The following is a 16,136-nucleotide window of genomic DNA, read 5'->3' as shown; positions in this document are numbered from 1 at the left end:
AAGAACAATCTTCCCTCCTCAAACAGAAATGGGGAGAACTCAGGTACTTTACGCCCAGGACCCACTGGTCCGCACAAGCAAAACGTAGACAACACATCGTTAACTGAAATTATGTATTTCTACATATAATATTTACAACACAATTACAGCAGGCAACCAATCCTATTCTTTTTTGTATGTTAGATGATCAGAGGAAAATAAGACCATCTTTAATGAAGAGGAAAAATATTTCCTGCAGAGTTGAATGAATGTAACTATTCACAGGAAGCTATGAAGTCCATAGTAGAATATGGATGAGAAAAATGGAAAGGAAAATTATTAAGGGTCATCCCCGCTATAGGAAAAGTCCACATTCATTTGAAAGGAACATATTTTCAGCTATGATAGCACCATGCCAGGGAGAAAGTTAGTGAAGATGCTGGGTCTTGAAGTACCTAATAGGTTACAGGCCACTGGGCTTTCCAGAAACCAAGAAGTTTTGCTTTAAATCATAGGCTAAAATTAGAAACCTAGAAACTTACTAATGGTAAAACAGCAGGCCTTTCATTTTAAAGCAGAAATTTGATATGAGTGTAACATTGTGGCCAAGGAAAATTAATTATATTTTCATGAAGTCGTACACATGACTTTTTAATCTTTCAGGTTGTAGAACTTTTTTTTTTTTTCAAGAGACTAAAACGTATGATTTCCCCCGAGATTGTTTCTAAAAGTTCAAATCACAGGCTGGAGTAGCAACCTCACCTTCAATACACGCTTGTGCCTCCTTCAGGTTTGCGTCTTTGGCGATAAATAAAAAGTGTGACAGTTGCCCAAAGCTCCTAATTTTAATTTGTGGGATAGAGAGAAAGAGCAAAGGCTGTCCATTTTTGTCAACCTCTTCTGATTTCGCTGTGGTTTCACTAAAAAGTTAAAAGAAAAAAAATTGAAAACTTGCTGTGACTTGCATGCCAGTAATAGTTAAGTTGAAGACATTTAGACCAATTGTTCCTTTGTCTCATTATAAAACACAGAAAATATAAATACCTCTGCTTAGGAGCTCATCTTTTTCCCTACTTTCTTTCCCCCTGGAACATTTAATTCCCTAAACTGTGAGCAATGTAGATTAGATACATCCAGAAAGAAAACTGCAGGCAATTTCTTGAATGCACCATCAAACTCAAATAATCACACTTTTTGTTTTGGGGTTTTTAACAACATGATGGTTTCTGACATTTTTTAAAAATCACTGGGTCTGCGGGACCATTCACGCTTTGGGGATTTCTAATGGTATTTCATTTATAAAATTTTTACACCACAGTAATTAGTGGTTAGAACTATTCTAGGCTACATCATGTTTATGATGAAAAAAACTATAAAAAAAGGCAACTAAAGGCAAACTAGATCCTTTCTGTGGATTATTTTTCCCCTCTCAAGTCCCTGATTTGGTTTTCCACAAGGTAATAAGTTGTTTTCCTAAACAGGCTTTTCCTGATCAGACATTATCTCCTAGATTCATGTTTCTGTCCATTTTAATGATTTTTTTAGGTTAGCATTTAAATATTAAGATATTTTCATGGCAGTGATACTTTTATAGATTTCTATCACTTAGAACATTTACCAACATTTTCCTCCAAAATTAAGCTTCTAAGTTTTTATTACATGATACTATCCCTGATAAAACTGCCCATATCTTAAGATCTGTTCTGATCTACCTTAAATTCCAATGTAGATAAATAGATGTGAAATGCTGCTCAGTCATCAGCAAGAGGAAATCTGATGATGGAGGCAGCTTACTACTGACACTATTGTCACCAGAAATGAGAGCAATATAAGTGTTCATCAATAAATGATTGGGTAAACACCAGGTGATATATACACATGATGTTATATTATTCATCATTAAAAGGAAAGAAATCCTGGTACACGAATCTTGAACACTAGTGAAATAATCCAGACACAAAAGTCAAACAATGTATTCTTTTGCTTACCCAAGATACCTAGAGTAGACAAATCTATAGAAACAAACAAATACAATGGTGTTTTTCAGGGGCTAGGAATAGAAGAAATGGGAAGTGTTGTTGAAGTGGTACAGAGTGTCAGTTCTGCAAGATGAAAAGAGTTCTAGAGAAAAAAAAATAAAACAAGAAAAGAGAGGCTAGGGACTGTGGGAGACAAAATAATGGTTCTGTGAATATGTCACCCTACAGGCAAAAGAGACTTTGCAGAGGGATTAATAGTCCCCCGTGAGAGGGGGAGACTGTTCTGGGTATCTGGGTGGGCCAAACGTAATCACAAGCGTCCTGATAAGAGAGAGGCAAGAGATAAGAACCAGAAAAGGTGATGTGATGATGGAGTGGTAGCCACAGTGGCGTGGCACCACGAACCGTGGAATGTAGGGGACCTCTCGAAGCTGGAAGGAAAGGAGGATTCCTCCTTGAGCCTCCAGAAGGAGCACAGCCCTGCCCAAACCTGGACTGTCGCCCTGCAAATTCCTTTTAGATTCAACAGACACCAATAACAAAAGATGAGTGCAAGTCGTGTGAGCACCTCTCGTAATTGCAGAAATCAAATGTGACTGGAGTATTAGGATTTTAATGCAGTTTTTTTCCTTTCTTTTTTTTTTTTTTTGTAGATACAGAGTCTCACTGTACCACCCTCGGTAGAGTGCCGTGGCGTCACACGGCTCACAGCAACCTCTAACTCTTGGGCTTACGCGATTCTCTTGCCTCAGTATACATTTTTTTGGCACTCTCTGTATCTCTACACTTGCCAGTGATACCCCTCATGTATAAAACACACATTTTCTCTAAAATTAAGCTTCTGAAGTCATTTCCTTAGGATTGAAGAGATTTCTGGAAGGCTTGTACCTAAAAGGTACCCATTGAAAGGGCTGATCACTTATGCTAATCGGAAGATGACAGGTTAAGTTATGGGCTGACTGAATGTTCAACATATTGAGCTACTTACTCATCTCCAGAAAGTGAAAGTCCTGATGAGAAATTGGGGGGGTGGGGGAGGTGGGGGGGCGGGGACCTGCAGGTGATATGTTTCATTGCCCCTGCTAGATGAAGGCTGCAACTCACCAGAGAAATACGAAATGAAATGGAGGCTATACAGAGGATGCTGCTGGAGGTATCCGTTTCCAGGCTCATGGTTTCTGACACCTGAAGAATGAGCTCTTGGAAAGAAAAACAGTGTACTCAACCTTGTGAGGGTCAAGGATGGTGTGCTATCAATGAAATCCACTGTCCTGATACACTTCTAAACCAGAATTAGGGAAGGAGGCTAAAAATACTCACATGGTTCTATAACTAAAACAGGAAAATCTCTTTTTTCTTTAATTTTCAGTATCGAATTTACTGTCTTCTTACTCAATAAATGTATAGCCAAATAGTAATATCGGAAATAAGGATATAATTGAGAAACTAGTCTTTGTCAGAGACAAAAAAAAAAAAGAGAGAGAGCTCAGTAACAAAATTTAGGGCCTCTGATTTTACTATAATGACACAGTAATTTTAACAAAATACAATATTGTCACGTAAAATAGTACAATGTCAAGGTTGAGTGTAACGTTAGAGATCATGTAATTTAGGCTTTCATGATATTGACAGAAAATAAAGGCCAAAAAGGTATGAATTGTGCTTGAATTGTGCCTTACTGGAGGGAAGAAAGCCTTTGCTCGGGTGATCTGATTTCCCATCCATAGAATTCCTACCAGCATAAAATTTTATCCCAGTACCTAAACACCACTGGGATGCAGTGGAGTGAGATTCAAAACTAAAATACACACGATATTACAGCAGAGGTGATTTTAAAAACAGACTGTAGGTCTATCAGAGAAGGAAAGAACAGGTAATAACATTTCCACAACATTATTCCGAATGCTCAACTAGTTTGTAAGTTTCTACATTATAAAGAATCACCAGGAAAGACCCAAACAAAAAGGAGAATTTCAGACCAATCTCACTCATGAATATAGATGGAAAAATTCTCAACAAAATCCTAGCCAATAGATTACAGCTTATCATCAAAAAAGTCGTTCATCATGATCAAGTAGGCTTCATCCCAGGGATGCAAGGCTGGTTTAACATACGCAAGTCCATAAGCATTATCCACCATATTAACAGAGGCAAAAATAAAGATCACATGATCCTCTCAATAGATGCAGAAAAAGCATTTGATAAAATCCAGCATCCTTTTCTCATTAGAACACTGAAGAGTATAGGCATAGGTGGCACATTTCTAAAACTGATTGAAGCTATCTATGACAAACCCACAGCCAATATTTTACTGAATGGAGTAAAACTCAAAGCTTTTCCTCTTAGAACTGGAACCAGACAAGGTTGTCCTCTGTCACCTTTACTATTCAACATAGTGCTGGAAGTTCTAGCCAATACAATTAGGCAAGACAAGGAAATAAAGGGAATCCAAATGGGAGCAGAGGAGGTCAAACTCTCCCTCTTTGCTGATGACATGATCTTATACTTAGAGAACCCCAAAGACTCAACCACAAGACTCCTAGAAGTCATCAAAAAATACAGTAATGTTTCAGGATACAAAATCAATGTCCACAAGTCAGTAGCCTTTGTATACACCAATAACAGTCAAGATGAGAAGCTAATTAAGGACACAACTCCCTTCACCATAGTTTCAAAGAAAATGAAATACCTAGGAACATACCTAACGAAGGAGGTGAAGGACCTCTATAAAGAATCAAAGTGACTCAGCTCCATGTGTCACCAGCAGGTGGTGTTACCATTGAGTGGTGTCATTTGTCCTTAGTGTAGAGTGGATCTGGCTTCATTCTGAGGTAATATAGAAAGATGATTAATCTCATCCTGTCTCATAAGAACAGAAGCAATCACAAATGGTAATTCAGAAAAAGATACATGATTTTCATGAAAATCAAAGTAAAGCTGTTCCCCCCCAAAAAAAAAAATTGAACGTGGAGAGATGACAAATATTATTACCAGATGAATACATAGGCAATGATTGCAAAGAAAAAGATAAATCACGCAACATATGAAAAACGCTGTGCTTATCTGTTCAATTAGTAAAGAGCTGCCTAAGGAGGGAAGATGGTTGACGAAATGAAAACTTTTCAGTATGTGACGAAAGCATTAGTTGCAACATCAGATGTTGATTGCAGCCTAATTCAGAAAAAGGCTGATCCAACTTTTATTGACAGCTACAGAAAGTGCATTTGGAGATGTGCAGCATCAAAGGTAAGGTCAGGCCACAAATATAAATATATTCCCAGCAGTCTCTTCAGAGACCAACAAAAAGGAGTAGATTACCTGCTTCAACAGAATTTCCTTGCAGTAAAACTGATCTGTTTTGGAACAAGAGGCCTGAAAGAATGTATACCCAGAAGGAGAAACATCTGCCTTTACTCTGGAACATACAGGGACCCTCCTATTTGGTAGAAATACATTCAGGGACCCCAAGCTCAAATCCTGCGTGATGATTTTGGCCTTACATGTGGACACACAGACCTGAATCCTGTCTGGAAGGAGTGTAGCTTCCCTACTTTCAAAAAAATGTACAAGCAAAAAAATGCTCAGCAGCTAAGCCAGACGAGTGCATGTGAACAAAGGGCAAAGAAGGAGGCACGTGGGACTGTGTCAACAATAAATTACTCTGGCCATTGAACTTATCTTTGGCTTATGTCACTTGTTATAATGTTAGAGGTAGTAAACATTGTGACCGTGGGTTGCTGAACTTTCTTCGATTTGGAGGATGGAACAGGGGTTTGGTCAAGATCTGGATGTGAAAGCATTTTATATTTTCCACTATTACCCAAATCTCAGCTATATCCTTTCCTTCTTCCAGGTAATCAATACCTATCTGGTTTATATTAGCACCACACAAGCGTGGATTCCTTCAAATGCAACAGTGATATCTCTCACTCTCTCATCCCTTCCAATATCAAAGATATCATCAATAGGCCGGGCACGGTGACTCACACCTGTAATCCCAACACTCTGGGAGGCCAAGGCGGGTGCATCACCTGAGATCAGGAATTCAAGACCAGCCTGAGCAAGAGTGAGACCTTGTCTCTACTAAAAACAGAAAAACTAGTCGGGCATTGTGGTAGGCACCTGTAGTCCCTGATACTCAGGAGGCTGAGGCAAGAGGATCTCTTGAGCCCAAGAGATTCAGGTTGGTGTGAGTGATGATACTATGGCACTCTAACCAGGGAGACAGAGTGAAACTCTGCCTCAAAAAAAAAAAAAAATCAATAAACGTCAGAAAGAAAAATGATGGGTAGAAAAATCAGCCCCAGGAAAAGCTGCACAGTAGGCGTAATAAAACTACCCAAATTAAGGGGGTGTTGTTTCAAAATACAGTGTTAACGTGTCAAAACATCCTGCTTAGGAGAGAACACTTCACATAGCGATTGGATACAGCCATGCCATGCACAAATGGAAACAAAGCAAAAAGAATGTGCACTAGAACAGAGAAAGAGAAATAGTGACACATTTGAGGAGTGTGTTACAGCTCCACCTAACTAGAAGGTAGATGTGATCAAATTTCATACTTGGAATACAGAATTAGTATAGAGGCAAGATAGAGTATCTTACAGTGTCTTCTGCCATACACTTTAAATCTAACCTGGCTAAAAGTAGTTAATATGTTTTTAGGTGGTTTTGCATGTAAGTTCATCTTTCAAAGGTCAGAAAAAAACACTTCGGTAGCACCAACACACGATGGGAGAGTAGACAGGAAATGACAAAGACATTGGGAGAAAGTGACCACCGTTACAGTTAGAAATAAAATACAGCATTACAAATTTTTTTCAAAAACTTCAGAGTAAACTTCTTTGGTTCATAAGAATCAAAGAGGTCTTGAAGTGCAGTTCAAGAATGGTTTTGCAGGGCAGTGCCCATAGCTCAATGGGTAGGATGCCGGCTACATACACCAAGGCTGGCAGGTTCGAACCCAGTCCCAGCCAACTAAAACAACAATGACAACTGCAACAACAACAACAACAAAAATAGCTGGGCATTGGCGGGCGCTGGAGTCTCACCTACTTGGGAGGCTGAGCCAAGAGAATGGCTTAAGCCCAAGAATCGGAGGTTGCTCTGAGCTGTGACCTCATGACACTCTACCCAGGGTGACAGCTTGAGACTCTGTCTCAAAAAAATAAAATAATAATGGGTTTGCAGTTCTAATCTTGAAGAAATGCTGATTTTATTCCCGCAAACAATCCCAAAGAGAAACAAAAGCAAGGGTTTCTATAGGAAGCTTTGGCTAGTTAGGGAGCTGTTTTTGTTATGGTCAGACTTCAAAAGTTCATATGTAGAACCAAAGAGGAACAGGCTGGTAATGAAAAGATGCCCGCGGTGCAAAGTAAATCGAGGCTGGTCAAACAGTTATTTACCTGTTTATTTATTATGTAATTCTAGTGTATAGTTGATAATACATTATATACAATTATGTTTATATAATTTATGTCATCCTACATTATTAGCAATGTTCAAAAGACACCCAGTGACAGCCCACTGTATGAGGTGGAAGTAGAATTCTTTTTTAATCTCAGATTTGGAAGGTTTTTATTTGAGGACAGCACGAATTCTCAAGCAGTCTCTCCTGCATATCAAGCAAAATTTACCACCCTCCCCACAGCCACCCCAATAATTGAACAATGTAAATACCAAAAGAGATTTTGTCTGGATGAGAGGTCACAAAACCGGTGGTTCCTGGGTGGAAAGGCATGAGGTAGAAACGAAGGTGGGGAGTGTAGTGAGCTGGAGAACGTGTCCTCTATCAAGAGAAATTTAAATGTAAATTTAAAAATGCAATAGGTACCATGCTGGCCAAGAGAAATAGTCTCAAATTTCCCCTGAGTGCCTCTGGCTTGCAATTCTTGGTTTAAAGAATTCTGAGATTCAGAGAGGTTAACAGACTTGCCCCCAAATCTATAACCAATCAATTAAAATCCATATGTTGAAGACATTGAATTTTAGAAGCAAAGAAGTAGCTTACCTGACAATATAGCCTGATTCAAATGCTGAGGGAGCCAAACTTGTCTTCCATTCAAGCGGTTCCACAAAAACAAATTTTGCCTCTTTGGGATACTTGTAGATAAAACTCTCCACAAACATAATAATTTCTTTCAGTATCGCTTCATTAAGAGGGGAAATTTCCAGGGTTGCGGCACCATAACTGGCCGCTGACCACTGCGCCAATTTCGACAGAGCCGCGCCCATCGGATCTGTCACCACTCGAGTCTGAGTTTATTACACCTGCCACATCAGAGAAGGAAGACAAAGAGACAATGACATCTTACTTTTCCACTGGAGATTTTCATTTTTGAGATTTTAAACTAGGGCTCCTCAACCCACATTCCGTTTAGTAATCTTAGAAGATTGACTTTTTAAACTAATTGCTCTTCAGTTTGATAAAGTACTGAACCATCACTAGGTAAAACTGAGACTAGTATTTAAGGATTCTCCAATGTCTATCTGCTTGCCTTAAAATTAATAACTTGTTTCTATTTTCCCCAGACCTAAGAGAGAGAATTCAAAAGGGCTGGCCATAATCCCCAAACAAAAAACTCTTAGAGTGGAAAAAAGAATTGCAGGAGGTTGCTATCAAGGGCTTAGGTTGATAGCCAAGGGCAGAAGGTTTTAAGGGAAGAAAGCTCATGTGTTGGGCAACACTTATTTTAGAATTATGCAAGGAATTCTGTCAGGCTAGGTAGGGTGGCTCACACCTATAATCCTAACACTGTGGGAGGCTGAGGTGGGTGGATTGCTTGAGCTCAGGAGTTCCAGACCAGCCTGTGCAAGAGAGACACACCACCTCTACTAAAAATATAAAATAAATATATATAAAACTAGCCACTAAGTATTATGGCAGGTGCAGGCTGAGGCAGGCAGATCACTTGGGCCCAGCAGGCTGAGATTGCTGTGAACTGTGATGCCAGAGCACTCTAGCCTGGGGCAATAGAATGAAACTCTGTCTCAAAAAAAAAAAAAAAAATGAAATTCTATCACCCTAACTTTCTTGTAGTCATAATATCTGCATTGGTACAATGATGACTGACAAACTAAATACTGAGAACATTTAGGAGTTCCCCAAGTGCCTTCTGAGTTAAAAAAAAATAGACTGAGAATGTCATTGTGAAATATATTTTTAATTTTTTCCAAAAGTTTGCATAGGACACATTGACCCCCTTACCAGAATATCTGAGCAATCTAAACACTGTACTCCCTGCTCATACACCCTACCCAGAATAATATTTTATCATAATTCACAACTTTCTTAAGAGTAAATGTGATTGGTGTGCTCCCACAAGGTAAGGGTGTACGGCAGGCCTTTTGGTTTTGGGACACAGCTGCAAGAGGGATTCTACCTAACAAATGCAAATATTGTGACCTGGTTGTTTATACTCTCACATTAACCTGAAATAAAAAAATAATAATAAATGAATGTGTAAATAAATAAAACAGGTGGTAATGGTGACTCAAAAGAAAAAACAGAAAATGTGAGAGGTGTAAGGACAGGTGAAAGTCTTTCTGGCCTGTTTATCTAAATGAGTTAGCACAAGACTCCAGAAGTAAAATTTAAAACAGAAACTCAAATGAAACAAATTTCACTTTGGCTAAGTAGAAATGAATCTCTAAAAGCAGATATTTAAAGAAGACCACATTATCTGCAGCATTAAACAAGTGGCAAGTTAGAAAACAAGTTCTGAAGATTCATACTGAACATTTAAGGCTTTCTTTTTTTCAGATAATCTGTACTTGTTTATTTTCTTATTGGTAATAACAATGAGTAGTAAAAACCTTTCTTCCAGAATATTAAAAGAAAGGGTATAAATTAAATATAAAGTATAAATAGCCCCTTTTCTCCCATAATTATTGTAATACAAGTACAAATTTTTACAGGAATGATTTAGGGATTCAATTTTCTTTTGTATGAAACTTTGAAATCCAATAATGGGGACATCTAGATCCCTGAATCTTAATGGGGTAGTATTTCCTGCTGAGAAACAGTATAGAAATATTATAAAGACATCTAGTTATCAAAATGATAAGTAGAAAATATTTCTGGTAGTTAGTGATGAAGGCCAAGGCTATAAGTAATGTCCTGTGCAGAATAACACCCCAGAAAAAAGAATTCTGCTGTAACCTTCAAGTATCTGGTAAGTAACAAAAACTTCAGATAAATAGTATTTGGGCTAGACATTTTTTCCACTTTACAAAAATCGATATTAAAGTATTCTTCTCAGTTTTAATAAACTCTGAATTTTCCAGCATTATAACTCCTATATCAATGAAAAGAAGGTTGCACAGAGTATACAAGTATATTTTGTGTTACATGAAACTTCACTAAGATCTCAGCATTTTGGAAAATGACACCACTGACAGCAATATTATTCACAAAATTCTAGTTATACCAGCCTGCATTTGGAGATGCTGTATGGACAGAAAGTCTATGTGAGTAAGGCTGGACATTTGACTACTTCCTTATCTAGTCCGGTATAATGGTACCTGAGCACTTACATGGTGCTGTTTTATTTTCATACAATTATTTTCCTTTTAATTTTCCTTCATTTTACTTATAGACCACTATCAATATTTAAAAACTATATTCAAATACGTAGGATTATTATCTATAATCTTGATTTTAAGATAGGAAAGTGGCATCACAAAATATTTGTTGTAAAAACAACATACCCAGTCAGATAAGACTGAGAACAACTGATCTAGACAGATATAAAAGTGTTGGTGAAACAAAATGTATAAATGAGTGCACAGATTTGTTCTGTGCATTTCACTACTCCATCATTTTGGTTCTATTGGTAACTGACGAAAACTGCTCTAGATTCAAACACATAAGCATGCACCAGTGTGTATACTCTGGAGTTTCCCAGTATTTTGAGAATAAGTGTGAACCACCAGGAAGTGCACTGTTAGGTGGACCATTCTATTTTTAATCTTAAGCATAACATTTATTTTGGCAATCCTATAAAGACAGCGTATACCTCACTCCTTCCTTAGACCTTTTTTAAAGAAAAAATCTGAAATGGACATAGATTGCATAAGATTGTGGCAATCTAACCATATACAGTCGTATAGTCTTCTTAGAAGACCCTTACAAGGAAGCTAAGAAATGCAAAAAGTTCTTAATCTTCATTTTAATAAATCTTTACAGAAATGTAAATGTAACTTACATTTGAATCTATTCAAATTATTTTTCTGAATCTAAGAAACCAGAAGCCAAAGGAATGGACAGATTGGTTAGCAGAAGGCCTAAATCAGAATACCTCAGGGGGGCCTACGACGATCCAAAAAGCAGGTACAATATTATTTTGGCCTAACCACCGTGGTTACAACGAATCCATACACGGTGCATACTTTTGAATTAAAGAAGAAACTGGGTTATCACTTAGGGCTCGTTTTCTCTTCTGAACCAATTAGATACAATAGAATTTGTTTTTCTTTCTCGGGGTCAGTTTCACGTTTCTAGCATCCCTAATAAAATGAAAACCCACTAGCAAATTGTTTCGGTAACGCGCGAGCTGGAGCAAAAGCGAATTCTTTAGGAGGCTGCGGAAACCGGATGGGTAAGTAACATCCATCCGGGTCCGCGGCATTCTGACAATGAAGTTACTCAGATAACTTACAAGAGGATTAAACTTTCAGAACTGGCACGAACAGGGCCCCAAGTAAAACCAAACCCAAACCCTGCGCGGAGACGCGGGACGGCTGCACCCCCCAGACACGTTAGGAGAGGGAGGCGTCCGAGCTGGGGATGAGGTGGGTAAGAGGGGGCGAGAGGGGGCCAAGATCAAGTTGAGAGCAGAAGGCAAAGGTGTAAAGGCCGAGGAGACAGAAGGGTAAGCGGGGGAGAGACGCAGGGAAGCGGCGGGAGGAGCGGGGAGCCCGGATCCGGGATGAGAAGGAGAGGAGAGGGGGCGCGGTGTGGGGGGCGGAGGAGCAGGAGGTCCCCAGGGTCTCCGCGGGGAGGAAGGGGCTAGGTGGTGCGGATCTCGGCGCCCAGGAGAGTACAGGAGCACAGCAAGAGAAGGAGCCGCGGGTCTGCGAGCTGCTTCTCTGTCTGGGTCACTCCGGACACCTGCAAAGCCGCCAGCGCGGCACACTCACCTGCAGCGCCCGCTCCGCGCCCTGGTCGCCCGCGCCGGCCTGTTGCTAGGACGCGGGTCAACAGCGGCTCGCGCCGCCAGCGCTCTCGGAACTCGCCCTCGGCCGTCCCGCGCGCGGCCACTCTCCCCAGCAGTCCCCAGCTCCCGCGAACCGCCGCTCGGAATCCCCGCGCCCCGGGCGCTCCCGCGCGCGCTCGCTGCCACCCGCACCCAGCTGCTCGCTGCGCGTCCCTTCCAGGAGAGCGCGAGCGCGCACCGCACACACTTTACCTTAATTACCTTAATTAAGGGCGGGAGCTATTCCAGCGGTGTAGCGGCAAATTAAAAATAGAACAGAGAGCCAACAGAAAAAAATCGCTAGGAACCACATTTTTGCGTTTCTCCACGGGATTCTGTTTACGTTACATCTTCACTGGGTCTCCCCCTCCCCAGGTAGCATAGGGCCTTCTCATAGGATAGTTGAGGTTTGTTTCTCTCCAAAAAGTAAATATGGTAGAATACTGATACTCTCTGGGAAAGCAGAAATCACTCTTCAGTAGAGCAGAGAATTGGGATGAGATGAAAACAGGTCCCCCCATCTCGCAAACCTTCATCCATTAAGATGGGCTGGACCTCACCCTTAATGCACATTCAGGTAAAGCAAGTGGCAAAGAGAGAAATACTGGGGGGAAAGAAAGAGAATGCAGTGTTTAGGGACTGATGTACACAGCTATGATTTAATAAAACAACAACAAAAAAAAAGAAAGAAAACCACTCCCAAGATCAAATCCAAAAAGTATTTTAGGAAAAAAAAAGAGTGGTAGGAGCTAAAACTGGATTCTTTTCCTAGTGCCAAAGAGACAGATGTGGAATGATGTTAGGATATTATATGTCAAGATATTGTTCCACCCCAGCTCAAAAGCAGAGTCTTTGTACAGACGTGTCCAGATATGAGGTGTAGATATTTATCCTTTGGTTTTGTTTGGGTTCTTTCCTTCTCTTTTTAAAAGTATAAAAGTTGTTAGGAGTGTAATAGTTTCCTTCACCGCTACCTTTGGAGAATCTAAACTTATAAGCTTTCAGAAGGGGGTCTCTGTCCATAGGTATACAGGGGAGCCCTTCAAAGGAAAGGGATGGGCTAGGTGCCGTGGCTCACTCCCATCATCTCAGCACTTTGGGAGGCTGAGGTGGGAATTGAGGCCAAGAATTTGAGGCCATAAATTTGAGACCAGCCTGGGCAACATATTGAGACCCCATCTCTACCAAAAAATTAAAAAATTACCAGAGTTTGGTAGTATGCACCTGTAGTCCCACCTACTCGGGAGGGTGAGGCAGGAGAATCACTTGAGCCCAGGAGTTCAAGACTGCAGCGAACAATGATCACACAGCTGTAATCCAGCCTGGGCAACAGACAAAGATCCTGTTTCAAGAAAAAAAAAAAAAAAACAATGATGGATTGCACGCTGAAACAAGAATAGCACCATGCCATGGCCTCATGCTCCTCAAACCAATGAAGAGCAGAGTCCACCTCAGAATCTACCATTGCTTAATTTGATGGCAAAATTTGAATTACTTTATGTGAGATTTTTCTAAGCAAAAAATATGGAATACTATTTGAATTTGAAGACATCTCAGCTGCCTCTGGTCCAGTTTTTCCTTGCCATGATGAAACACTGACTGGGCTGATCTTCAGCCCTCAGGCTCAATGACTGTTCCTCAGAGAGAACTTCTCTGACCAACCACCTGACCAAGCCCCCAGCCACTCCCCCAAGGATTTACAAGATGTCTTTGTCTTGTTGCCCATCTTCTACCACTACAAGGTAAACTCCATAAAAACAGGAACTTTTTTGTCTCCTTCAAGTCTGTATCCCTAAAACCTACAGGGTGACAGACCCATGGTAGAAAAAAAAAACTCATGTATTACCTAGTCAAAGATGGCTTGCTCCCTGATGTTCCTTGTTGAACCAGGCCCCAGAAAGGTGAGGCCCACATTTTCCTGGGCATGGTTGGTAGAACCAGTTTGAAGATTCTAAGTGGCTTCATTCTTGGAAACAGCCTTCACCCCTGAAAACATGCCCAGGGTTTGCTGTAACAGAAGCCTTTCCCACCGTTTCCCACTGTGGGGTCATGAACACATAACCCACATCTATCCAGCAGAATTTAGAGAAAATCTGTGAGGGAAAAGACTTGAAACTTTTTGGTCCACCTCTGCAACTTTATGTCATCTAAGATGCTTCCTATGATATCTTCCATGCTGCCTGGGGCAAATCAGTTAAAGGGCAGAGTCTATGTATTCATTTGCTAGGGTTACTGTAATAGGCTACCACAATGTGGGTAGCTTAAACCACACAAATTGATTATCTTATGGTTCTGGAGGCTAAAAGTCCAAAATCAAGATGTCGACTGGACTAGTTCCTCCTGAAGGCTGTGAGGGAAGAATCCACTCCAGAATTTTCTCCTCCACTTGTAGGTGATCATCTTCATCTTCAAACACTATTTTCCTTGTATAACTGTCTCTGTGCAAATATCTCCTTTTTGTAAAGACTCCAGTCTCATTGGGTCAGGGCCCACCCTAAGAACTCATTTTAACTTGATTACTCCTGTAAAGACCCCACCTCCAATAAGGTTGCCCTCTGACATACTAACTATTAAGACTTCCATATTTGGAGAAAGACACAATGTAACAAATAGTGTTCTGTGAACAGATGACTCAGCAGGTTTTCAAGGGCCCATTCATGTTTCTTAGACTAGGGCCAAATGCTCAGGCAGTCAATGAAGCATGCACAGGCCCTGACCAGGGAGAATGTAACAAGGCAAGGTTGGTTTGCTCATCTGGTACCTCAGTCAGGAAAAGAAAGACATATGAAACCTCATAAAGTTTTCTGGGAAGGACAGTAATTTATATTGTACAATAATGAAGTAAAAAAATCTCATTTACAGGATTGCCTCTCGATAGAATTTTTCAGAAGCTTCCAACAGGAATTCTAATAAGAGAAAATTGTGCAAAGTCTTACAAATTGCTAAAGACCAAATTCACCAGATCTTACCTTCTCTTACAGATAAAAACACAATCATAGAAGTCCAGCCTCACCTTCTCCCTCTGCCCTAGACCAATTAAATGGCTCCTTCTCTTCAGATTCTAACCTCCTAGCATTCATTTGCTCAATAAATACTTTTTGGATACCAGTATGTTCAGGCACTCTGTGGGCAAAACTGGGTTATCCAGTCTAGGTCCTGGGGAAAGTGAAAAAGGAGTCCACTAAATGCTACTAAGAATTCTTGGAATAGAAAGAAAGTCAACAGCATGGAGCAGTCAGCAAAGGGAAAGAAGAGGATAAATAGAGTGTGTAGAATTGTGTGAGGTAGGGCCCTTAAGCCAGAAGGAAGATCGAAATATTATTCTGAGAACAAGTGAAAGTTCTTAGAAGATTTTAAGCAGAGAGTGACATACTCTGATTTCTATTATTAAAAAAACATTCTGGTTATATGGTGGAAATAAACTATAGCAGCAGTTTCCAACCTTTTTGGCACCAGGGACTGGTGTATGGAAGGCAATTTTTCCACAGATGGGGCTGGAAGGGCTTTTGATTCTCATAAGGAGCACACAACCTGGATCCTTCACATGCACAGTTTACAGTAGGGTTCATGCTCCTATGAGAAGCTGCTACTGCTGATTTAACAGAGACGGAGCTCAGGTAGTGATGCAAGTGATGGGGAGCGGCTGTAAATACGGATGAAGCTTCCCTCACTCGCCCATTGCTCATCTCCTGATGTGTGGCCCAATTCCTAACAGGTCACAGACTAGTATGAGTCTGCAACCCAGGGATTAGGGACTGCAGAACCTTAGAGATGCAAGAGTAGAAAGAAAGAGACTATTAAGAAGGCACTTTGGTTTACATTCCACAGGAAATAGACTCCAAGGTAGGGAAAAGAATGTGGGAAATGAATTAAGGAGAGCACTGAATGGGGTAGTGGATAAAAGACATGAGATTTGATGAGAGGGAAGCTGACCTGCAGTGTGGTCACAGCCATCCCATGGGGAGCCCTGGAGTTGGGATAG

General features: G+C 40.5%; 1 protein-coding gene across 1 annotated transcript in view; it reads right to left on the bottom strand.

Moving 5' to 3' along the window:
- ODAD2 (outer dynein arm docking complex subunit 2) overlaps window positions 1-12,210 on the bottom strand; it is a 188,206-nt gene extending 175,996 nt beyond the window's left edge. The window contains exons 1-3 of the mRNA XM_053572846.1: window positions 12,099-12,210; window positions 7,969-8,228; window positions 742-899 (exon numbers count right to left, since the gene is read on the bottom strand). Of these exons, the coding sequence (XP_053428821.1) occupies window positions 742-899; window positions 7,969-8,192 (382 nt within the window). The 5' untranslated portion in view covers window positions 8,193-8,228; window positions 12,099-12,210. The remainder of the gene's footprint in view (window positions 1-741; window positions 900-7,968; window positions 8,229-12,098) is intronic.
- Between the last annotated feature and the right edge of the window lie 3,926 nt (window positions 12,211-16,136).

Source organism: Nycticebus coucang, chromosome 20 (genome assembly GCF_027406575.1).
Source record: "Nycticebus coucang isolate mNycCou1 chromosome 20, mNycCou1.pri, whole genome shotgun sequence".
Classification (NCBI taxonomy): Eukaryota; Metazoa; Chordata; class Mammalia; order Primates; family Lorisidae; genus Nycticebus; species Nycticebus coucang.
This window is presented reverse-complemented; position numbering and strand designations above follow the sequence as displayed.